Source organism: Anarrhichthys ocellatus, unplaced genomic scaffold, assembly GCF_004355925.1.
Source record: "Anarrhichthys ocellatus isolate YVR2014 unplaced genomic scaffold, GSC_Weel_1.0 scaffold42, whole genome shotgun sequence".
In the NCBI taxonomy this organism is placed as follows: domain Eukaryota; kingdom Metazoa; phylum Chordata; class Actinopteri; order Perciformes; family Anarhichadidae; genus Anarrhichthys; species Anarrhichthys ocellatus.
The window spans coordinates 1690917-1715019 of NW_022280072.1; the positions used below are offsets into that span (position 1 = coordinate 1690917).

General features: G+C 43.4%; 4 protein-coding genes across 10 annotated transcripts; 2 read left to right on the forward strand and 2 right to left on the reverse strand.

Moving 5' to 3' along the window:
- Positions 1-1261: 1261 nt before the first annotated feature.
- vamp4 (vesicle-associated membrane protein 4) lies at positions 1262-10923 on the reverse strand. Of its 4 annotated transcripts, none has more exons than XM_031868438.1 (9): positions 10744-10923; positions 9672-9820; positions 8936-9037; positions 7789-7835; positions 7544-7594; positions 6212-6312; positions 4166-4245; positions 3959-4010; positions 1263-3880 (listed from the first exon to the last, which is right to left on the reverse strand). In XM_031868438.1, the coding sequence occupies exons 2-9, from the start codon at positions 9672-9674 to the stop codon at positions 3855-3857; spliced, it is 462 nt and encodes a 153-aa protein (XP_031724298.1). In that variant the 5' UTR covers positions 9675-9820; positions 10744-10923; the 3' UTR covers positions 1263-3854. The 4 variants fall into 4 exon arrangements, with proteins under 4 accessions (XP_031724300.1, XP_031724299.1, XP_031724298.1 ...); XM_031868437.1 differs by having other exon boundaries at positions 10739-10923; XM_031868440.1 differs by lacking the exon at positions 9672-9820 and having other exon boundaries at positions 1262-3880.
- Positions 10924-11760: 837 nt separating this feature from the next.
- rangrf (RAN guanine nucleotide release factor) lies at positions 11761-13111 on the forward strand. Of its 4 annotated transcripts, none has more exons than XM_031868490.1 (2): positions 11761-11852; positions 11931-13111. In XM_031868490.1, exon 2 carries the CDS (start codon positions 12026-12028, stop codon positions 12605-12607), a length of 582 nt encoding a protein of 193 aa, XP_031724350.1. In that variant the 5' UTR covers positions 11761-11852; positions 11931-12025; the 3' UTR covers positions 12608-13111. The 4 variants fall into 4 exon arrangements, with proteins under 4 accessions (XP_031724350.1, XP_031724353.1, XP_031724355.1 ...); XM_031868493.1 differs by having other exon boundaries at positions 11791-11852; positions 11939-13111; XM_031868495.1 differs by having other exon boundaries at positions 11810-11852; positions 12001-13111.
- Positions 13112-15593: 2482 nt separating this feature from the next.
- On the reverse strand, positions 15594-17478 carry itpa (inosine triphosphatase (nucleoside triphosphate pyrophosphatase)). The gene is made up of 8 exons (XM_031868452.1): positions 17410-17478; positions 17123-17180; positions 16983-17047; positions 16826-16899; positions 16702-16733; positions 16499-16611; positions 16323-16399; positions 15594-16108 (listed from the first exon to the last, which is right to left on the reverse strand). The coding sequence occupies exons 1-8, from the start codon at positions 17470-17472 to the stop codon at positions 15973-15975; spliced, it is 618 nt and encodes a 205-aa protein (XP_031724312.1). The 5' UTR covers positions 17473-17478; the 3' UTR covers positions 15594-15972.
- Positions 17479-17657: 179 nt separating this feature from the next.
- On the forward strand, positions 17658-23643 carry mettl13 (methyltransferase 13, eEF1A lysine and N-terminal methyltransferase). The gene is made up of 9 exons (XM_031868303.1): positions 17658-17891; positions 18309-18581; positions 18668-19136; positions 19228-19427; positions 19506-19695; positions 22223-22387; positions 22505-22717; positions 22808-22939; positions 23343-23643. Exons 1-9 carry the CDS (start codon positions 17739-17741, stop codon positions 23618-23620), a joined length of 2073 nt encoding a protein of 690 aa, XP_031724163.1. The 5' UTR covers positions 17658-17738; the 3' UTR covers positions 23621-23643.
- The last annotated feature ends 460 nt before the right edge of the window (positions 23644-24103 follow it).

Sequence of the window (24103 nt, forward strand, 5' to 3'; positions counted from 1 at the left end):
CTGAACCCTAAAACACCACCTGACCCAGATTCTTCACTCCATGGCTCTAGGGCAAAGGATGCATACTCTTCAGAAAAACACTTCCTCTTGCCGATTGATGCCAGCCTCATCTGCTTCTGGCAGAGCTTGTTTACAGACAGCTGGTGGTATACCTGAGACAGTTGCCTTTGATTGATGAGGCAAGTCTATGATTGGTCGGACAGATGGGCGAGTGGATGAATGAGGTATATGGTTTAGTCTGCCTTTGAAAAACACATCCTCTTACAGGAAATATCTTAAGAATGAGAAACTTAAGAGAGGGTGGGACAGTCCTTTATTTCACAAAGGAGTGAAATAAATCATCAAAGGAGGAAAAGATGAGAGTAAAACCATGTGTACAAAGAAAAATAGGTGAGAACGAGTGAAGACAGAAGATCCTGGGAAAGTAGTAGGAGGAGTGTTTAAACATATGCACAATGTTTCATTCACTAGAATCAATCGGAAATGTATTCTCCACTTCTTCTAGCTCGTGACATTCTCCCTCGTTTCTCCACAGGATGTGTGTGTGACTGACTAATGCTTGTTGGCACATCGTCTACTCTTCTCTGTCTCTCTCTGTTGGGTGAATATTGAAACTCTATTATTGAAATATTGAAATTATGACTCAAATAACCGCTGCTATGCCCGAAATCTGAAGTCATCCAGTATGAGTCCTATAATGAAGGACCAAAACATGTTCTGTTGCCAGTGTGGGTGTCTCCAGCAGGAAGAGAGCATAGAAATGTTCTCTCACGAACAAATAAACAGTTTAGTGTAACACTGAATAATTTTACCCTTTGCATACAGCTGGACAAAGTCCTGACCAGAGGCTGAATCAAACCTCCAGACAGCCACTTTCCAGTTAAAGCAAGTTGTAACAAATGTCACATTGCAATAACATAATAAACCTTTCCTCTCTTTTCTGTGGAATTGACATTAAGCTGTCAGTGCATGACAAACTCTGGTGAATCTGTGCTAATGACTGATAGCAACGTGCTTTGCTACATTGCTAGAGCGTGAGGATGAGGCACGCATTTGTTATATTATACTCATTTAGCAGCAGGCTAGTTAGCTAGCTAGCTTGCTTATTCATCCATGATTTCATGCTACAATTATAGAGAATTTAAAAAAAAAAAGCACTACATGAACTGCTGGGCTTGGTCTACATTTCTTTTAACATTGAGACGGAATTTACCGCTTTAAAATTATCGTTCATGATAGTCGTTAACATTTCAGTTAGCTTACGCTCATCGCTGGCGCTAAAGCTAATTGCTAGCATGAAGGCTATTGTTGTGATTATTGTTAGGTAAGGTTGCTGTAAAGGGTGATTGTCACAAAATACAGTTCAAACTAATAAACATTTGTGAATTTAAGTTTACATGCGGGGCCGGGATATATTTGTATGCTTGCGATTAGCATCAGCACCAGCTACGTGTATGCTATCAGTTAGCATAAGCAATTCACAGGTTCATTGAGAGAGGACCGGCCACTCTTCACTAATACTCCTCTCTCAATAGTCTGCAGACTCCATTAATTGCTTCTATAGGAGGAGGAATCTGTAGAAATGAAATACTTGTAAAGATTTGGACCTGAATCCATCAATAACACTATTAAATACCCATATAAGTGGTTTAGGATTAAGTACTCTATGAGAAAGAGTTAGCTTCCCCTTTAAAATGTCTTTGTGGGTAACTTTTCCTGCTGTAAATAAGCATATCGAGGGTCAAAGCGCAAAACCTCCTATCTGCAGAATTTTCTGATGGCCAGATTTCACTTTGGATGATGAGAACAAGGAAGGCTGTTCATATTCAGTCTGTCTTAAAATAATCCCGCCCTTTGTTGAAACTTAATTTAGAGCATCATTTTGTAGAACCTCTTCCAACTTGCACCAAGTGCAAAATATCCTATCTGCAAAATGATCCAGGCATTTTTCAGATCGGAGGTTTTGCTTTTCGGCCATCGATATGGGATGAAATGCCCTCTCTTCTCTTCAACGCTGAAATATGGCCTTCACCCCCCTGCCGTGCGCACTAGCAACTAGCGCGAGCTGGAATACCATCTGCCGTAGATCAATGAAGTAAAAGACCCCTCTGGGCCAATATAATGTCTGCTCCCTCAGAAGGGTTGGGCAGCGCTGGCTGAGCAAAGAGCAGAGCTGTCAGTGTGCGTTTGTGTCTACTGTCCGGAGAGGACAGGAGCAGCCGGTCTGTCGGAACAATAGCGCTTCACGGCGTCCAGTCACTTCAAACTTTAGTGCCATCTTGGGACTCCACACTGCCAGTAAAGCCAGACCAATAAAAAAGAGTTTGGTAATGAGATAAAAATAGAGCTCAGGCTTTAGAAAGTGGTTAAGAGTGAAGGGATGGCATTTTCATCTTCTTTCTTTCCATCAACCAAACTTTCCCTACGATTGCTCCCCCCATCCTCACTTTTCTGATCTCATCCTCGCAGGAAAACCAGTTAAAACCAGTTGAAACCACACCGGTGCCCTTTAAAATCACTTTATTCCAGAGCAAAAAGGATCATTATATCACAGTCTTCCAATGCAATGCAGAGAGTATTGTACATCATTACAGAATCAATATTTACAGCTAAAATAAATTACATCAACAAAAAAAGTATGACAATGTAGAGCTCCAATGTGTTATACAGTTAATTAATCCAGAACACAATGACACCTAAGTTTGTTTCACAGCGAGACGTTTAACTTGCATCTCTTAAGTTACCCCTGCTTTAAAGTAATGTAACAGTTCTGTGGGAATACCAGCGTTCATACAAACATCACATTGAGCGACCGGCATAAATAAGGAAAAATAGTGAAGTAAAGACAGAAGAAGCGTTAAAATCAAACAGAGCCATCTGTCACGAGCAGGAAAGCAGCGCAGCCGCGACCCAACGGGCCCCAGAGCCCGGCTCAAGCCGGGAGGGAGGCGAGCGGTCCGGAGAGGCCGAGGAGACATTCATGACCTGGATGTTTTGGTTCGCCGCCGTCCTGCCGTACAGTTTAACAAGCTACCAAGGGGCAGACGGAAAGCGGTGATTTATGGAGGAGAATAATATTCAGGATGCCGTCTGAATCGATGACCTTCCTTTCCCCGATCATCTGCACTGATGAGGTAACATACCTGATAAGTGAAATCACTTTCCTGCCAGAATGATTAAAAGAAGCCGCACTTTTGACTACGCAGATGAGCCTCAGTTGTTTTCTGGTGTCGAACGGTGAAATGTGCTCGTGTTCACAAAGGGTCCCCTATAAACGCTCTCACACAAGGAATCGTGGGTAGACGTCTGAGGTTCATTCGCTAAATGTTAAAAGCCCCTTTATGGCCTTTGTACGAGGCTGCTGCAGCAGATTCAGACCAGCTACACTAAGAGAGACTGTTGGCATAGATCCCCTTTACAGTAAATATCTATGTAATATGCAGGAGTTTTCCTGTTGTCAGGGCAAAGACCCTACACGTGATATGTGTCATGGCATGGAGCACTCCTTCACTTAGACTAGAGGGGCTGAGAGTCGGCGGTTTCTCCCAAACCGCCTTAAAATATCTCCCGCGTTCCCTTATCTGTAGCTTTACTTTCAAACCAGGGATCAAACCGTGAGCCTCAGTGCTGATCTCACAGCAGATTTATGTGGAAATACAAATGATGAGATCTGTACTGAGGGGCAAGTTGAGGCCAGATCCCTTGAGGGGTATACGCAGGCTGACACTGGGGAGGGTGTGGGAGGCTGGCTGGCGCCCCCTAGCTGGAATGGAGGACTGTGTGCAAAGAAGAGAGAGAGAGAGGGGAGGGGGGGGAGGAAGAGGACAGTTCTCCCTCATCCTCCTCGTCAAACACTAGCGATATCGCATGATCACTGGAACTGAAAGAGAGAGAAGGAATATTTAACGACAAGTTCTGCACATTATGTCCATTTGAGTGTGTTGGGTCTAATACTCACTGATGATAATGAGCAGGAGGGCAACAACTACCGAGGCGATAATTATCTTCATCTGTGGAAGAAACAACACATTCCTCACAACACTGGAAACCTCTGAGTGCAAGCGAGTAAAGAGACACAATGAAGGTGTGTCTCACACACACACACACACACACACACACACACACACACACACACACACGTATATAAAACAGACAGACAGCCCACCTTCATGTCTCTCCACCACATCCTCCTGTGCAGCTGTTTGGCTCGGCTACTGAAGGCCGACGCGTTGTCCGATAGGCTCTCTGGGACACGACCGGACCGCAGCACGGACGAGGAAAAATAAATTAGAGAAGAGGGGAGAAAAAAAAGAAATCTGTTAATCACCACATAAACAAAAACCTGGCTATTGTTCGGCCTTTGATGTTGGATGAGGTGACTCAGAACTGCCTGGCTCCGATGTTGTGCATGTGCAGTTAAAAGGTGTTATGCAACACCGTAGCTCTGCTGGTGAGATCACTCCCATGAACAGTTTGGCATTTAACGGTGAACAACAACCCGCCGAGTTTAAACACATTTCCTCCCGTCTGTCCGCGTCGTGATGTCCCTCTCCAAAACGCTCGCCCACGCTGCCGCTCTGGTTCTTGGATACCGTCGTCTACTGGCTTGTTTACGCGAGTTAACAGGAAGGTCTCAGCTCCCTGAGCGTTCGGCGCTGCTCTCGTCCGAGCCCCTGGTCCCTCTGTGGAGCGTTTGTCTCCGTCATGTGTCGGCCGTTCCCACGGCCATGTGCCTGTTAACGACTGGTCGACCGCTACAAAGAGAAGCGCTCAGACGGGAGGCTTCTGAGAAGATGCTTGTTAATCTTCAGGAGTTTTAACAACAGGTTCGCCTGCACATGGATCGGAGAGCAAACTGCTCGTGTCCATCACATAAAGGTCAACACACACACCGCAGAGACACGCAATCAGCCACACGCGGACCAACAAATACAGCGAAACTCGCGTATACACAAAGGCTCACGCAAACAGATGTGTTCCAGATGTGCGTCATTGTCTTGGTTGGCTGGTCGACCTGACAGAGAGAAGCAGTTATATAACATCTGTGTGGAGCTCATGATGAGACACTTCAGCCTCATCTTTTCATCTTATGAAGAAGAAGAAGAAGACGTGCGTGTCTTGTTGAAAAGCCTTGCATGCGTGTGAAGTTGATCGAGATTTCACACACACACACACACACAAAAGAGTGTGAGGGAGAGTGTGAGACCTGTTACAAGCTCAGACACACACCTGGTAAAACACTAAACCTGGACATATCATTAGCACCTTTAAAGTCTACTTTAAACTGTGTTTAAAAGGGGATGTTTTGTTGATTTTTTTTCAACTAAAATATGTGACATACATTACGTATCTCTGCAGGGTTTAATATAGAGCTGCAATGATTGGTCAATTAATCGATGAGTCTACTAATAAAAGAATAATCTGCCTCTATTGTTGAAAGTGTGCCATGACCCTGACGAGCTCTGGGAGGAGCCACAGGTGAGCTCAATCTGCCCTCAATCAGCGCTCTCATGACTAGGAGGAGAATCTTTACTCTGTTTGCTCGGAGTAAAGATTAACTGACCAGACCTGTGCTCCCTCGTGTGTGTAACGTGAGTTATTCCTCAAGCTTCATCAGTTTCCTAATGTCATGTTTGTTTCCTTCGTATTATGACTAATTCCATTGTTTAAAGGTGCGATATGTGGGATTCAGAGCATTAATAAAGCAGCAAACAACTTTGGTTTATGTAAAGATGTCGTTGAGGATGAAGTCACTCTCACTCTGTGTGTGTGTGTGTGTGTGTGTGTGTGTGTGTGTGTGTGTGTGTGTTGTTATCAGAGCTTCTCTGTTCTTTGTTGACATAACTGGGCCATCAGTGCATGTGTTTAGTGCATGTTGGTACATAGTGCCGCATTTTTGGACATAGCCTCCAAATATTATGAAGCATATTGTCTATTGTTGATTGAATTTTGTATTTGCAGAACATTTCGTATGCAGATCTGAGATCTCACTAGAAGCTGAGGGCATTACCCAAACCTTCATTGCATGACTTTAAATACATTAAAGATCATTGGGCCTCATCACGCCTACATACAGTGAGGATCAATCCTCAGAGCCATGTGCAAACAATCTGTGAGCTCCCTGTGGAAACTACCCGTTAAAATAAAGGACGTTCCCTGTAGAGTTTGTGTCAGCATGTGGACGAGCACAAACGAACCCGCTGTGACTCACCCGACTTGTCCTGCAGGTCGTCGAGTCGCTCGCCCCTCTCTATCACCTTGGAGATGTTCTCCTGCATCACATCGATCACCTCGTCAACCTGCGACTGCACCCTGAGGACACAAGTTGGTGCGAGACATAAAGGATATAAATCAATCGTGAATGATAAAAGGTAAGATTTGTTAAGGACTGATCTTCTCTTTTGGGGTAACCCACCACAGCACAAAGCACCTATCTTCCCAACAATTTCATCTTCTCTCTCTCTATCCAGCCTGGTCCAGCTGGCAGGCAATACAAAGCCTGTCAGATGGTTTTCATCCTCTCAATGATCTGCCTGCACCTGTTTAGGATCTGCAGAATAATGCTCAGATCCTTGCTTTATTCCCGGTACTCGTACCTGAGCATGGCATGACAAGTGCAGATTACCCTTCAGTCACTCTTATTGCCAAGTCATTCTTAGCATTATCTCTTTGAAGGATGCAGCGTAGGTTGGAGGGAGGGCAGAGAAATCATACATAAATATAAGCAGAGAGGCTCATAAGGGAGATACAAGACGAAGGAATTAGTTTTTTCTAACACTGATTGTCTCAGACAAGGAGCTGCAGGAAATGATCAGTCTTGGACTTCAGCTTGATTGCACGTTGAAGACGGTAATATTAAACATGAAAAAACCATAACCACAACAAATCAGGAACAGGGGGACACGGAGAAGCATGGACACATAAACACATAAAGGCACATAAACACCCCGAGAGAGAGACAGACTGAGATGAGGAGCCTGGGTAATGTGCAAACATTCCTGGGGCCGTATACTCGTAAAGCTTCTCAGTAACCAAACTCTTCAGCACATAAACCTCGTCCATTGTGCCCATTTGGGTGATGCACATGTGCAACTCTCAAAAGAAGTGAGATGGCTCGCTCTTAAGCTACTTCCATCATCGGCTCCACAAAAAAAAAGAATGTTAAATTCTTTATTACCCGAAACGGGCAAGTGAGCTAGATTTACTAGCCCAACGTGGCCTTTTATTTGCCGTGGGTAATCCTTACCGTGGAGCTCTGATTTGTTTCAGGTGCTCACAGCAACGACTAACGGTCAGGTATGCACCGATTGGGAGAAACAACTCTGTCCCAACAATGACCTGGTGGAAACCGACCGCGGAGGTCTTGGGAACATTACACAACGACCTGCACACGGCAGCCGGCCTCTCTTACACAATCCGCTATAAAACCTGTAAACACGACGAGCCACGGTTGTGTAACACCGACACCTAAACTCAAGAGTGCCGGCAACACTATTCTGACCTCTGGCTTGTAGTTGTTTTGGAGGAATGTGTTCATACTTACTGCTTGAATTTGTCATTCTGAGGTCCAAATCTGGGTCCCGTGGGTCCTCGCCTGGAAAACAGGTATTAATGAAGCCAGAGTGACCAATTTTAATGTGAACTTTCAGCTGTAACGACTTATTTCGCTGTTTATTATGTGTCAAAATATGTTCGTATGAGTGCTCTCGTCTTCTAGATAAAGTGTACTAAAATATATTTGATTTATTTAGTGTACTCCGTGTCTTAATAGAATTTAAACAAACTCACAGGAAGAAGTCTTCCTCCTCATCAGAGTCGTCCTCCAGCAGGTTCCTCTGTACAAGAGGAAAAGGTCAGAGGTCAGATAAGGGAACGTTCTAGATACTGAATGACTGATTCTAATTAATTCAGATGTATTTCAGGAACACGCTGCCGTAAGAGCATCTCAGCCAAACGGAGTACTTTCCTGGCACTCCAGATGAATGCTGATCGATAGAATCTATTTCTGTCTATCCTCAGAGGGCAGATATAGCCGAAAGCATTTACACTACACTATTATAGTGCACTTACGTTGTGATGACGTACTAAAAAAATGAGACTGTTGCTGCTCTGCTTTCCAAACCTCAATAAAAACTCTGGTAAAACTCCGGCTACCGGGAAGAATGTTTTCGAAGGAAAGCGGGAGTCGTGCCTCCGTTCAGTGCGTTGGTCCATTAGTTCAGGAGCAGCATAAACGACATAGTTTAGAAGTAGTTTTGGTTCAATTATTCAATTTTTCAATCATGACCTCATGCCACTATGAAGAGCTAAGAGAGAAAAAACACAGATGCTCTATGTTGACAGCTGCAAGCCGATATTGTGCCAGTAAATATGTAATGCACTGTCATCTGCAAAACAGCCGAGGGAATGGTGAGGTTCACAGAGAAACAGGACGGAGGGAAGGTAAGAATCAGTGGAGGTGGGGGGGGGGGGGGGTGATCACTTTGATGAGAACCAGACATTTGGCTACAGGAGTTTCTTCACTTAACCTCCTTCTAAAGGTTGACTCTCTTTTCTGCATTCCCTCATTTTTCATTCACTTTTTCCACAAATACTAATCAAATCATCTTAAAGCAAAACCTGCATCTTCTATCAACATCTGCTTTTGACCATTTCTGCAGCCAACATGGATGCTTTGGTGGTTTCATATTTGAATGACTCCTTTTAGATTTTGCAGTTGTGTTCGCATGCCACGACACATGGTGGCAGTTAACATGTCGGTGATGGGTCACGTCACACAATCAAGCAATAAGTAGACACAGGTGTGTAGCCGCAGTGCGTTTGAACCGCAGGAGGTGAAGGGTTCTCCACGCAAAATGGCGTAATACAAACAATTTATGTGTCGTCATTAAGTAACACAAAACAATAAGCCCCTCCCTCCTCCTGTGTGTCTCACCCTCTCGCTGCGAACGGATCCCGTGACCTCGTCGTCATTGAGGTGTCGTTTAAACTTGGGGGGCATGTTGTCTTCAGGCTGCTCCTCCCGATTCGGCTCCCTCTGTGGGACAGGGGGGGGTTAGAAGATCATGACGTGGACAGTCAACAACAATGGTCCTGCTGCTCATGAGTGTTACATGTGACATGGCGGCCTGCTAGATGAGAGTACTCTAATATTGGTGGTCAGAAGTGAGTGATTTGACTTGCAGGTTTTAACCACAACTATCTTAGCATTGAGTGTATGAACAAAGACCCGAAATCTAAACTCGCTCAGCAACAATTGCATTAAGGACAATTATTGGTTGAGCAATCTGAGGAGAGCTGAATTCATTCATTTCCTCTGCAATCTAATATTTACCTAATATTTATTTTGGCGGGAGCAGACATCGAGTCTCACTAGCTATGAAAGGAAATGTCATCATTGCTCTGTGTGTCTTTGGGTGGAAAAAAAACTCAACCGTATCGGATGTGGAAAACATGCTGTTCTTCCAATTACACTCCCTTGAGTGTGTGTTTGGGTGCTACTTGTTCCAAACATCGTTTGGAACGGTGCAACAAAACAAAACGGCGCCTCAATAAAGTGCCTCTGTGACACTGAACTAAACAACATGTGATCCTCAGGCCCGTCTGTAACCAGGGGGAGGAAACGCATGCACACACACACACACACACCCCTATCTCAATACAACTTATACCATTGAATCCAGTTCAGTCTGACTGTGGCTTTCTCAGCAGCGTCCTTTTCTGGCACTGCGATATGGAAAAAAAGGCCGTTGGGTAGCCAGAAGAAGAGAGGAACTTTCCAGTAAACAGAGGTGAAGAGAAGCAGGGGGCGGCGCTCGCTCTGAAGCAGCGACAGCGAGAAGAAGAGACACAGAAAGAGAAGCCAACTCCATCATGTTAGGGTTTCAAAAGGAGGAGTTTTTAAAAGCTAGAATCCATTTTTAAAAAAGCAGAATTGGATTCATATTAAAGTTACAATTACAGACAGCATGATGTCAGGTTCGGACAAAAGAACTGAGGGAATTGCATCATGATGACTACAAGACTGTAGATCATTAATGATAACAATCAATATATGGATTGCAGTGTGTCATCCTCCTGGAGAAGAGAAGATGCTGCTTTCATTGAGAAAAGTACAGCTATTTTTAGTACTGCTGTAATGGTATTAACGTCCAAACAAGGACTCTTTAAAGGAGCCGGTGCTGAAAATATCAAATCTCAGGAGCTCAGCTGGTGTCAGGAATAGAAGCTACGGGTCCTGTGTTCCTCAGCTCAAGACAATATCCTCAATATGAGAATGATGGCGACCTTTTCAAGAGTTTTATGTTCTAAGCAATGTTTTTTACCTCCATCAAATGTTTCTTGTACGTTTCCCTGGGTCAATATGTGGAAATCACCAACAGTTTTATCAACTGGCGCCTCAAATTTGCGTGATAATAATAGTTAATATCAAGAGACACACATGTCCAAGGAACATAGGACCCTGGGATGATCCCAATTAGCTAACGTTAGCTAGCTAAATCACAGCTGTTAGCTGCTTTAGCTGTTTGTTAGCATACATTTAAATACGTCAGTGTGTCGCTGTCTACTACACTTTAACTATTACACTACTACACCAGCATATTTTAAGTGAAAGTGGACCGATATCAACGCCAACACAGCTAACCTAATTGCCAATGTAGCTCGCTCAGGTCACATTTAGCTACCTAGCTTCCCAGCTAAGCTAAACTAAGGATGCTATGGATGCTAACGTGGCTACCTTACGTTTCCCCACGAGATCCGATGCTCGATGCTGGTAGACAGAGACTCGGGTATTAATCCAGGTGTTTTCGGGTTTTTACAGTTTCGTCGCTTTCATTTTTAAACGCTGTCCGGACGAAGAGACAGGATTCTCATCATGGAAGCTTAGCGGTCCGCTTGTCTTTCCTTCGTCTGAATCAGCTGACCAGGAAATGAACACAAACATCTGGAGGAGGAGGAGAGGAGCCGCTGCAGATGTTTCTCAGCGTCAACCCTCATCTTTTTTTACTTTACTTGAGTATTTCGAGTTTATGCTACTCTTTACTTCTATTCTAATTCATGGAAAAAGGAATTATTTTGTATTTTTTTACACAACAAACAATTTGACATATTAAACGTCTGTAAATTATAATTCTTAGTTATTTATTTATATAACAATTAGAATATGAAAGATAAAAGAAAGTATTGCAAAAATCAAGAAACGTAGATCTATAGAATAGAAGAAAAACACAAGTATTATGAGATATATTTATATACCACTCAAAGAGCCATTGTTCTGTTTAAGTACTTTTACTTTTGAAACTTTTACCATTATATTGTCACTTTATATACTTAGTCTTTTAATATCATTATGCATTTACTACATTCCTGTTTACATTCAGTTTATTCATTTGCAATTACTCTCTAATTTATAATTTATTCATGCTATATTTTATTGCTTATTTTAAGTTGAACTATTTCATTTATTTCTTTATTTATACAGTTTTTAGCAAATTTATAGAAATTTCTGTAAATTTATCCATCTTTGCAAATTTGCAGCTGCAGTCCCTGGGCATTTTGTTGCTTGTATTCTCACTTTGTTTTTACTGTAATCTCTTTGTATACAACTGTGTATATATGTGTATATGTATGTGTGTATGTTTATATTTATATTTATATTTATTTATTTATTTATTTTATTTATATATATATATATTTATTTATTTATTTTATTTTATTTTATTTTTTTTAAGGTGTATGTAGTATGTCTGCCTCACCTGTAGATGGCAGCAGTGCGCATGCTCGAGCGTGCCTCTACTGATAATGTAGAAGGAGAATACAACTTTCACCGGAAGAGAGTTCCGACTTAGTTGGTAAGCTATCTGTCTATCACGCTTCATTTACAGATGTATTATTATGTTTCCCTGAATCATTGTTCTCTTTTTAAACAGAGATATAGTGTGTTTCTGTAACTACAGATAGTTAAAAACAGACTCCGTGTTTGTTGCTCTTCCTCCGGAGCTCATACCCGGGTCTTCTCGGAGAGATGCAGCGTGCTGGAGGCAGCGTCGCTGGGTCTCATCCTCTGTTCGGTGGAGCGCTGTCGGCAGTCCTCCCCCACAGCGCCAGAGACACCAGTGAGCTGAGGGAGATCCCGGACAACCAGGAGGTGTTCGCCCACGAGCACACCGACCAGAGCCTGATCGTGGAGCTGGTGGAGTACCAGCGTCAGGTGGAGGACCGAGACGCCGCCAGGTATCACTTTGAGGACATCGCGGGCAGCAACAAAGCTCTGGAGCCGGGTGCTTTTGAGGTCACAAGTGTTGTGCACATGTCCAAGTCTGAGCTGTCCCTCTCAGACTGCAGCTCCGCCTGGATGCTGACTGGGACGCAGTGTGTATCCAAATTCAAGGAAGAGGCCAGGAACACAGTGACCCTCCACCTGGGTCTGTTCCGCCTGCCACAGTTCTCCACGGACGTCCTGATCACCTTCAACGACCCGCAGAGGATCAGCCCCGACAGCAGCAGTGCTGCTTCGGCTGAGACGCACAGAGAGCCATGGACGGTGCAGGACTTCCAGCGCTTGTTGCAGACTCTGACTCTGCACAACCCGGGACTGTTTGGGTAGAGCAACTGCTTCTTTCTCTGCGTGGGGCCCTGATTTAGTCCCAGGCACATTTAAACTGATCCCTGTAAGAAGCAGGCCTCCAGCAGGCTTTGGATCTCAACCTGAAAGTTCCTTATTGTGGTGGTTCCCTGTCACTGACACATGTGTACTGTTCTGCCCTTGATGATGATGTTTTTCTGACATCTAAAAAATGAATTGATGACCAAACACTTCACGGTTTTGTCGTAATAAAAGTGTCGGATGAAAACTGTTTGACCATTTCATTATTTATGGATCACCTGACGAACATATTTTAGGTTAAATATGCTCTAAAAGTGGACTGTACTGTGAAGACTTGCAGCAACTCTCACAGATCACATGAGTGTTTTTTTTTGTAAGGCATTTCTGTTTTATGTTATCGTCTGAACCTGAGCGAAATATGAGGGTTTCAGACATAATGTCATCGACATGCACATTTTCCGCTCCCGTTTCCCTCCACGTTCCAGTTCTCCTACTCACTCAAGCATTTCCTTTTTCCTCACTCATGCCTCTCCTCCACCATCCCAAAGTGTGTTTTTACTCTTGGATACAAACATCATGAGAGAAGAGTCTTGAAAGTATCTGTAAAGCACAAACCCCTAAAGGAACGTTAAATATTCACCCACAGCCAGCCAGCTCGTGCTACTCCGCTCTAACCTCCCATATATATATATATTTTACAGTACGAAAGTAATAAAAACACACAAGTGATGGCCAATTCAAGTCAGAAGGTTAAAGGTGAGCTGCGTTTCCACTTATAAACTCCCTCAAGAACAGTTAATATTCATAGAGTCCTCAGTGTCCTCAGACGGACCTGAGTTTAGTCATAAACAGTGAGAATTGAGGAGGACAGTCCCAGCAGGAATATGTATTAGGTCAACTGTTTCCATCCTTTATTGCTCTCATGGTGGAATAATTCATTAGCCTGAACCGTGAAGAACTTTTTGGAACGGCTTCATTCAGTTGGATGAGTTTGGTGAAATTTATGGAATGGAAATTAACCCTCATTAACTTCTGCTTTGAAGACTTTTCCTTAGTTATGTGTGCTGTTGTTCGAGGAAACTTGAGTCTGCTGTTGCATAAAACTCATCACAGCGAGGTAGTTCAGGTAAATCTTGAATAACAAATACAAGTCTGCACCCCCCCCCTCCCAAAAAGCCACATCAATCCCTTCTCATCCTCGGGATTAGGGTCTCATAAAGTCAGGCATCCTTTCCTGTCGGTGATCCCGGATGGAGCACGTTCCTTCATCAACCACAACATCCACAGTAACATAACAGCAAAGCCTCCTCCTGTCTCCCTCGGATAAACATGCTGCTGTTGGTTCCTGTAAAGCCTGAAAAGATTCCTGTCTCTCAGACCCGAGGGGTTTTAGGAACAGGCACCTGACCTCAAGCTCACGTCAGGAGACGATTATTGAGGCTTTAAGGACTTGAAGTGTTTTCCAGGTCCTGAAAACAGCCCATTACAGCCTGGCTACTGGGCTACCGTAGCGTTTAGCAACATCATATTGTGTCTTTACTATACTGAGTAAATGTATCATATTAAAATATATATTTATGTTCATTTCGACAAGTTTTTATAGTCATGTGGTACCAGAGCTGTTCCAGCCATCACATGATAAAATAAAATACTATTTATATCGCACTTTTCTTAATGCTTCACAAAAGAAAAGAAACCAAAAAAAGGCATACACATTAGAATAAAGCCAAATCACATGAGCACAGAGGAAGTAAAGAAAATAAATGATAAATAAATAGAAATAAAAACTGTATAAATACAACTGTATATCAAAGATTTCCAAAGGTTTTCACGATCAGAAAAGTTTTAAGACGAGATTTAAAAGAAGCTATAGACTTGATGTGTCTTAGTTCAGTTGGTAGAGTTAAATATAGTGTGAGAGCTCTGCAACAGAAGCCTGATCAGCCTTTTTTGTTACAAAAGATGACCTGTGAGTAACCAACAGGGCTCCATGGTGTGTTAATCAAGAGGGCACATACCAGGTCAATAAGTCAGATGCATTTAGAGCAAGGCCTTAAAAGTGAGCAATACAAGAGCTGCAAGAATAGAGAGAAATTAAATTGGTTTGTTTCAACAATTCAAACGCCTTCTTAGCTGACAATTAAAGCCTTTAAAAGGATCTGAAATACATACTGTACAGGCAGTAGCTCCACTGAATGCTGCAGCGCTGACAGTTAACTGTTGACTTTCAGTCACAGAGGAAAAAAGGAGCAATGCCTCCATAGCCATGTCTTTGACCTATGACCTGATGTCTGGAACCTGTCTCAGCTGCCAGGTGAACTGAAGTCTCCCTGATGAAGACAGAATACTTCTCACAACTAATTGCTACTTTCTCAGGTCTCAGTCATTTCACGACCTACAGCACCTCTCTTCTCAAGAAGCATCACTTTTACTTGCAGAGTATCATTATCCATAAGCAGGTGGAAATGTTTTCTTATACACAATAAGAAAAGCTTCATGTGTCATTAAATCTGTGTTGAAAGTAGAGGAAGTATTTGATAAAACACACAAGTGGTACTGCCATTAACATTAGTAGTTTCTACTGTCTTCTGGTCTCATTCGGAATGTGTGCGTTTAGAGATTTTCAGTACATCTGGGAGACATCAGTCACAGGTGTATGCATAGTTCCTGCTAAGAGACTTCCAGCTCCAGGGTCATTTATTACCCACGCTCCCCTGCTATCACTGTTGTGTTTGTACTGAACAAGGTCGAGCCACAATGAACTCAAACATAACATCCATATACTTGCACAAACAGGACCAATAGAAAAATATCGTAGCATAATGATTCTTTTGAATTTTCTTTCTCCCCTTATTCATTTCTGTGTATTTACTCTTTTTTCCTTTCAACTTGCAGTCTTGATTGTTATCACTGCTGCTGTAAATGCCTCATTACTTTTATGCCCGAACTGACTTCACACAGCTGCTTCCTTCCAGTGATTATTCAGCCCTCATCTTCCTCCCCATGCACATCTACAGTACATCTGTCTATTCAGGATTCTATACATCGTTAACCTGTATCCTCCCGGACCTTCCTATCTGTATGTCAGTCATTTATCTGTGATGTTGCAAATAAATAAAAAGGAAATCTTCACCAGGAACACCAAACAAGGAGTTTGTTTAAAAATAGGTTTATTAAAAATAAGAAAAAGATATCATGCAGCACATTTTCAACCACAAATTATAGAAGTAGTCATTGTGATCACAAATCTGTCATCTGCCATACATTTCTGACCCAACCATAAAACATGTCTTCATAATCCTCTGCATTGTTAAATTCTAAGGTTTGATACATTTCGCTCCAGATTCGGAAGCTAAAATGACTCTTTAATCCTCCTGCTTCTTCTTCTTCTTGCCCTGAGGTGAGGTGTTGTTGGTTTGAGAGAAGTGCTCAGACATGGCAGCAAGCGCCCGGTAGCGGTGAGAGATGGTATTCTTCACCTCTTTGGGCAGTTCAGCATAGCTGCAGATCAGAAGGAAGTAGTTCAAGTCAGTATGGATGTGTCCTTATTCTCAGCACAGTAGTTATAAATAAGGGTGAAAGGGATTGTCGCAGTGATGTAATTCGTTGTATGAACTTATCTGCAATGCTCAATTCATTTCTAAACTGAAAGTTTGTTGATCTCTGGCTCTACCTTGTGGTATGAACAGGACATTTCATGCAGTCTTTTGCTTACGTTTGGTCATATCCATCTGGCTGGAAACAGGGATCCCATCCAAAGTCTCGAGGTCCCCTGGGTTCCACAATGTGTCCCTTAAAATAACAAGAGGAATGAGTGAATGGATTATCATAAAAAATAAATAAAAACACACGTGCAGGCAGACACTGAGGCAGTTTGAGAGAGACTCTGACCTCTGTTTTCCCTCTGAACAGCTGTACTGGTTCATCTTTCCCAGCAGAGAAAGCAAAAGTGCAGAGAGCCCACGCTGATTTATCTTCAAACCCAGCTAGGAGTTTGTACAAGCCTGCAACAGAACATTTCACTAAAATTAAAAAGGCTGTATTTGCTTTAAATGTCTCCGTTCAAACATCTCGGCTGTGTTTTACAACATTACCTTCTGGCTTGAGTTTATCCAGGAACCATTTTCTACAAAAACAAAGTTAAGTTGTATGTATGAATATTCATTCCCACTGTTAAAGATACAACTGCTCGGCTGACGTGGACGTTATTATACTAACATGTAAGGACCAGGCAGGCCTCCCAGAGCCTTGAAACACAGACAGGTGTCCTCCACGATGACTGGCCCATCAATCTGAGGGTGAAAAACAAACAATACATCAGTTTCAGTCGTGCACACACAGAACATTCACTTGTACAATAGTGTAGTTATTGTACCTCCCTTGCAGCCTCCTTACACTTCTGTATGGAAATCTCATCTGGCTCCCCTTGGTATTCAGGCACTGGATGAAGAAATATTTGGGTGAGCGATGATGACAGGCATTGAATCTACTGGTGGTCTCTGTTTTGATACTTACAGTCAATCTTTTTTGACACTAGTTTATAGGGAAACCTGTCTCCCAGGATCTGAATGACCTGATGGAAGTGATTTAAAAAATGAGATTTAATCTAGCAGGACAAATGAAACGAGGGATTTCGTCTGTATTAATTTACAGTTCATGCTCACTGTCTATATTTAGCTAGCATAGTCTGGAACAGCACAAATACATAATTATTCAAGTATATCCGGCCTGAAACGGTTAAAACAGGACAGCACAACCGTTAACGTACCCTCTGTCTCAGATATAAAATGTTTCATTCTCACCTCTTCGAGTTTCTTCGCGTTTCCGGTCACGAAGACCACAGACCTCCCAGCAGGCACCGCCATGTTGAATGACACCCTGCGGACTAACAACATCGGACCAACTACTTCCGGCTCAGCAACGGCCAATAAAATCAGCTCCGAGAGCCTCAGCGAATCACCGGGCAGGGATTAGCCCCGCCCTTTGGGAAAATCCACCAATCAGCGACAAGTGCTGCCAGCTATGTTGTCCGACCCGAAAAGTGACTGCCATGTGGACAAGTGGCTGTCAACAGACTGTGACGGTGAACTGAAGCGGTTTTGGAGAACTGTAAACCACCCTGCAGCCGAAAATGAGTCTTTTACCTCGCACAGCCGAGGAGTTCAGCTCCGCGGAATACTGGGAGAGGTTTTTTAAGAAGCGCGGGGAGAAGGCCTTTGAATGGTACGGAGACTACAACAAACTGTGCGGCGTGCTGCACAAATACATCAAGGTCCAAGATAAGGTGAGATAACTATAGCGACACACAAAATACCCACTGTGATTCAGTAGCTATAAAGAGATCAGTCACTACTATACATGTCAATACAGCAAAAACTATTTGTGTTGACAAGTTAACTAAAACTACTTGTCATCCACTTGCTAGTTTATTTGTGTCCTACTGACACAAATACAGTAGAAAGTTGACATGTCTGCTTAACTTTCATCAAAGTAATGTGCTAATTAATTGTGTTGAATAATAATAATAATGTCTTATATAGACAGTTATACATACCTAGTTATATAATTTAGCATAAAATGGAAAACCTTTAAATGAAGCACAAGTCCTCTCAAAACTTAAGTAATTGTGGTTACTTACTTTCCACCCCTGCAAATGACAATAACTGATGAATTAACAGTGTTTTGTATTTGCGTCCTTCAGGTGTTGGTGGTCGGCTGCGGCAACTCTGAGCTGAGTGAACAGATGTACGATGTTGGCTACAAACATCTCACTAATATTGACATCAGCGAGACGGTGGTGACCCATATGAACCAGAGAAACGCCGAGCGCCGACCGGGCCTGACCTTCCAGCAGGTGGACGCCACTCAAACGCCCTATGAGGAGGCCAGCTACCAGGCTGCTCTGGACAAGGGCACGCTGGATGCCATGGCATCAGAAGAAGAGGGAGCACTGGCCAGGGGCATGCTCACCGAGGTGAGAGACTAGTGGGTCAGGGTCTTTGTAGACTCCTCAACGTGCCTCTTTGCACTCCCGTCACATTAGTGTTCTTGTTTCTGCAGGTGGGCCGCGTGCTAAGCGTCGGCGGGCGGTATGTCTGCGTGACACTGGCTCAGGAGAGCGTAATCAAGTTGGCCGTGGAGCACTTTGTCCAGCTGGGGTGGGCCGTGAGGCTCCACTGCCTGCAGGAGGAAAGCGGGAAAGAAGAGGACTCCTTCGCTCTGCCCGTCTTTGTCCTGGTCTGCACCAAGTTTCGCCAGCCGATGCCCACGCCCATTCTGGAGATGTGTCTCGGGGAAGATGGAGCCCCGACGCGTCTCGCACGGGTAGCAGAGTTGCTGTCGGCCGTGCGGGAGCATCAGGCTTACTCTGTGTTGAAAAAGAGGCTCCGCACGAGCACAGACGCCAGCTCCAACCTCTCTCTCACCCTCTGCCACGCCAAGACTGGCCTCCCCAGATACACTCTCACAGTGCAGGATTGTCCCCCAGGGGCCAAGGTGCCCAGATCAAACCAGTTTGCCATTTTTATCGGTGAGCTCTCCTGTTCTCGCCTCATGTTTATTCCCTCTTTTGTAAATCACACTGGTTGTATTTAGTTCTTCCCCTGTGCTCATCCTGTCAGTGCCTCAAGGCAGTGAGACGGCCTGGCTGTACAGCTCCGGTGAGGGGCGACGGCAGCTGGCGGCCAGCGCTAACTTTCGGCGCCTGGTTATTGCGGCAATGCACCGGAACCAGGAGTACACAGACATGCAGGCTGTCCAGTCAGAGCTCTCTCCGATGGTGATGGACCTGGCTCCACCGGGCATGCCAGCCAACCAGCAGGTAAACACACACAGGCAATCCTTTTGGGTTAAAATGTGCTTGAGCGTGTTCATTTGAGCTGCTCCGTCCCTTATTCAGGTGCCGTTTCTGTCAGTTGGAGGGAACCTGGGTTGGCGGGAGGAGGTCAGCAGGGGTGTGAGCGAGCTGAGCGGGGAGTACTGTGTGGAGAACGTCAAAGGAGAAGACGGGGAGCTGTATAGGAGGCTCGTTTTCCTCTCTAATGCTGCCCTCGTCCAATCAGAGAGCCGCCTCGTCTCCTCAAATACCAGTCAGTTCTTTTTCCTTGTTCACTGTGATTTGTTATGCTCTCTTTTTCTTTATGATAAACAATATAATAAACAATTCAGCAATACCAACAACGCATATACTGTACATGTTTAGTTGTGGCTAAAGGAGATAGGGAACGTATCACCCCTGGAGAAAATCAGGTACATTTCGTCAAGAAAGTTTGGCAACCTTTGATTAATTTAATGAATTAAAGTTAACTGTAAACTATCGTTCAGCCTCTGCCAGGACATCTACAATATCCTTTTGTATAACCACCAACTGTTTGTGTTTTATGTACAGTGGGTACAGAAAGTATTCAGACCTTTAAATTTTTCACTCTGTTTCATTGCAGCCATTTGCTAAAATCAAAAAAGTTCATTTTATTTCTCATTAATGTACACTCAGCACCCCATCTTGATAGAAAAAAACATGTAGAAATTTTTGCAAATTTATTAAAAAAGAAAAACTGAAATATCACATGGTCATAAGTATTCAGACCCTTTGCTCAGTATTGAGTAGAAGCACCCTTTTGAGCTAGTACAGCCATGAGTCTTCTTGGGAATGATGCAACAAGTTTTTCACACCTGGATTTGGGGATCCTCTGCCATTCTTCCTTGCAGATCCTCCAGTTCCGTCAGGTTGGATGGTGAACGTTGGTGGACAGCCATTTTCAGGTCTCTCCAGAGATGCTCAATTGGGTTTAGGTCAGGTCTGGCTGGGCAAGTCAAGAATGGTCACAGAGTTGTTCCGAAGCCACTCCTTTGTTATTTTAGCTGTGTGCTTAGGGTCATTGTCTTGTTGGAAGGTGAACCTTCGGCCCAGTCTGAGGTCCAGAGCACTCTGGAAGAGGTTTTCTTCCAGGATATCTCTGTACTTGGCCGCATTCATCTTTCCTTCAATTGCAACCAGTCGTCCTGTCCCTGCAGCTAAAAACACCCCCCATAGCATGATGCTGCCACCACCATGTTTCACTGTTGGGATTGTATTGGGCAGGTGATGAGCAGTGCCTGGTTTTCTCCACACATACCGCTTAGAATTAACGCCAAAAAGTTCAATTTTGGTCTCATCAGACCAGAGAATCTTATTTCTCATAGTTTGGGAGTCCTTCATGTGTTTTTTGGCAAACTCTATGCGGGCTTTCATATGTCTTGCACTGAGGAGAGGCCTCCGTCGGGCCACTCTGCCATGAAGCCCCGACTGGTGGAGGGCTGCAGTGATAGTTGACTTTGTGGAACTTTCTCCCATCTCCCTACTGCATCTCTGGAGCTCAGCCACAGTGATCTTTGGGTTCTTCTTTACCTCTCTCACCAAGGCTCTTCTTCCACGATTGCTCAGTTTGGCTGGACGGCCAGGTCTAGGAAGAGTTCTGGTCGTCCCAAACTTCTTCCATTTAAGGATTATGGAGGCCACTGTGCTCTTAGGAACCTTGAGTGCTGCAGAAATTCTTTTGTAACCTTGGCCAGATCTGTGCCTTGCCACAATTCTGTCTCTGAGCTCCTTGGGCAGTTCCTTCGACCTCATGATTCTCATTTGCTCTGACATGCACTGTGAGCTGTAAGGTCTTATATAGACAGGTGTGTGCCTTTCCTAATCAAGTCCAATCAGTTTAATTAAACACAGCTGGACTCCAATGAAGGAGTAGAACCATCTCAAGGAGGATCAGAAGAAATGGACAGCATGCGAGTTAAATATGAGTGTCACAGCAAAGGGTCTGAATACTTATGACCATGTGATATTTCAGTTTCTCTTTTTCAATAAATTTGCAACAATTTCTACATTTCTGTTTTTTTCTGTCAAGATGCTGAGTGTACATTAATGAGAAATAAAATGAACTTTTTTGATTTTAGCAAATGGCTGCAATGAAACAAGAGTGAAAAATTTAAAGGGGTCTGAATACTTTCCGTACCCACTGTATGTATTATTTTATTCTGAAAACAATAAAAAAGATAAAAACAAGACACTAAGAAGCCAACAAACAACAAATATTAACAAAATTTGAATAAAACAATAATAGCAGAAACAAACAAACAATAAAAAGGAAAAATACACAATATATAATATTATAATATCTTAATAGCCTGCCTGAGGATCTGAGAGCGGCTGGAAGAGTTGAAATCTTTAAACGTAAAAACTGCCTATTTTATAATTTTATTTTATTATTTATATTCTCCTTTTTACATTATTTGATTCACTTATTTTGTTGTATTTATGTTGTATATTTGTATTTATGTTATTAATCTACTTCTTATTTCAAGATGTTCTATTATAAAAGCTTTTACTTCTGTTTTATTACATTTTTATCATTTTATTGTCTCACATGCATTGGTTTCAAATTCTCAAATTGCTTTTGTCTTTTCTGTTGTTTTCACGGCCCACACTCGTTCTCCAGTAACGGCTTCTCGGTCATCCGTGAAGCACTTTGAACTGCATTCACCTGTATGAAAGATGTTGTACAATTAAAGTTCGATTAATCGATGAAAACGTAGATGTAGACTGATGAAAGGAATTCATATTTATGTTTTCTGCAGCATCAAGTCACAAGAAGAAAAACAAAAAGAAGATCAAGCCAACGGCTGCTCCAACAACATCCTCCACCTCCCTGTCAGTGGACAGCGGCTTCCTCTGCTGCGCTCACCATGAAGTCATGGTGGCCGGCCTCACAGTGCTTGGGGTGGGCACGCCAGAGAACAAAGGTCAGTTCAAACCTGTTTTCTACAGTCTTGTTGAGTTCGTAGAAGATGGCAGGAGGAAATGCTGACATACGCAGCATCTTGATTTCACTTTCATCCCCTCCATCTCTTCCCTCTCAGACGTCCCAGTGTCAGTGCTCCTGGTGGGGCTCGGTGGAGGAGGCCTGCCTCAGTTCCTACGGGACTTTGTGCCCGACGTTACCGTCGAGGTGGTAGAACTCGACCCTGTTGTGATGCAGGTGGCAAAGGAATGGTTCGGGTTCAGACCAGATGAGCGTTTGACCGTCACTCTCGGAGACGGCCTCGAACGCATCTGTGCCCTGGAGAAAGAAGGTGAGTGAAGGAGGAGAGGGCAGGTTAAAGTAAGGTTGCATTGATGAATAAGTTAACCAGGAAGTGGTGGGTTATGTCTTTTCTCTGTAGGCGGTCGTTTGTTTGACGTCATCATGTTCGATGTCGACAATAAAGACAGTACTGTGGGTATGAGCTGTCCACCTGTTTCCTTTGTAGAACCTTTGATCCTGCAGAAAGTCTGCAGATTGCTAACCCCAAGAGGTACGGTATTTAAAAAAAACCTTCTCTCTTATTTTCTTTCCTTTTCTTTCATGTATTCTCTGCATTTGTTTTGGTAATAAGGCCTTTATAAAATGAAAAGATTGCACCCTTATTCAAATCATGTTAGAAGGCAACAGAAACCTTCTCAATATTGGATCATCAAAGTCTGTTTTTATTTCTAATGTGTTCAAAATGATTGTGTAAAATCTGATTTATCAAGACTATTCTTTTCTCAAGTCTTTTAATTGTCCCTTTTCTGTGAGGGAATAGAAAGTTATTCTTCCTTATTTGGCTTGAACCCAGAAGCCCTCCTTAAGAAACAATAGAAAAACAATGCCCTCTTGTAAAATAAGTATATAATTAATAACAAAAATACCTCCGTCTCCTCCTGCCATTGGACCAGGTGTATTCATACTGAACCTCGTGTGTCGTGACTCGGTCTTGAGGAAAAGCGTGCGGGAGCGCGTGAGCGCCGCGTTTCCCACCATCCTCTCTCGAAAGGTGGAAGGGGAGGTCAACGAGGTCCTGCTGTGCTCTCGTGGAGCCGCTCGCATCCTCCCATCCCTCAACCAGGCAGCCAAGAGTCTGCAGAGCGCGCTGAGCTCCAACAGGACCGGAAACAGCAGCAGCCGCCCACATATAGACATCGCAGAGTTGTTAAAGGACCTGAAAGTGGAGTGAAGTTTGTTTGTGCGACCGGAGGGGATGGGATTTAAAGATGTGTCAAGACGGTTTGAGAGACTGAACTATGAGAGAGTGTGTGCTTTGACATTCAGTACAATGTAATGAAAAGTATTCTGATACAGTGTCATATACAACCACAATTAAATGACATTTTATCATAATGTGGTGCTTCTACAAAAAAGAAAATCCCCAGTGTTGTTAGATATTTGAACTTGCATTATCTCACCATTAAAAGTACGCTTCACTTTCTCTTTCCCTTGCTTCCTCGCGCCCTCCCCATTGCCAGAGAATGCAGCAGTGTTATTTACAGTAGATGAATATTTCCTCTCTGCTTCCAGTTGCAGTGTTGCAGCCCCACCCACACGCTGGATGCGTGGGATTTTAAATAACTTGTCGGCTAGAAGGAGTGAACGCTTCGCCATGGTGTCACGATGAAATCGGTGCACTTTCATAATTGGCTATGAAGTTTGTCCCTCTTCT

Bases quoted from the DNA above. Each gene is read 5' to 3' on its own strand.
- vamp4 (XM_031868438.1), bottom strand. The intron at 7,836-8,935 runs GTGAGACACACA...CCTCTTGTACAG, and splicing joins GATCCGTTCGCAGCGAGAGG to AGGAACCTGCTGGAGGACGA. The intron at 4,246-6,211 runs GTGAGTCACAGC...GTCGTGTCCCAG, and splicing joins CGACCTGCAGGACAAGTCGG to AGAGCCTATCGGACAACGCG.
- mettl13 (XM_031868303.1), top strand. From the start codon at position 17,739: ATGAGTCTTTTACCTCGCACAGCCGAGGAGTTCAGCTCCGCGGAATAC. The intron at 22,388-22,504 runs GTCAGTTCAAAC...CTTCCCTCTCAG, and splicing joins GGGCACGCCAGAGAACAAAG to ACGTCCCAGTGTCAGTGCTC. The intron at 22,940-23,342 runs GTACGGTATTTA...CCATTGGACCAG, and splicing joins CAGATTGCTAACCCCAAGAG to GTGTATTCATACTGAACCTC.
- itpa (XM_031868452.1), bottom strand. From the start codon at position 17,472: ATGGCGGTGCCTGCTGGGAGGTCTGTGGTCTTCGTGACCGGAAACGCG. The intron at 17,181-17,409 runs GTGAGAATGAAA...CACTTCCATCAG, and splicing joins ACGCGAAGAAACTCGAAGAG to GTCATTCAGATCCTGGGAGA. The intron at 16,900-16,982 runs GTACAATAACTA...TTTCACCCTCAG, and splicing joins GTAAGGAGGCTGCAAGGGAG to ATTGATGGGCCAGTCATCGT.
- rangrf (XM_031868490.1), top strand. From the start codon at position 12,026: ATGCAGCGTGCTGGAGGCAGCGTCGCTGGGTCTCATCCTCTGTTCGGT.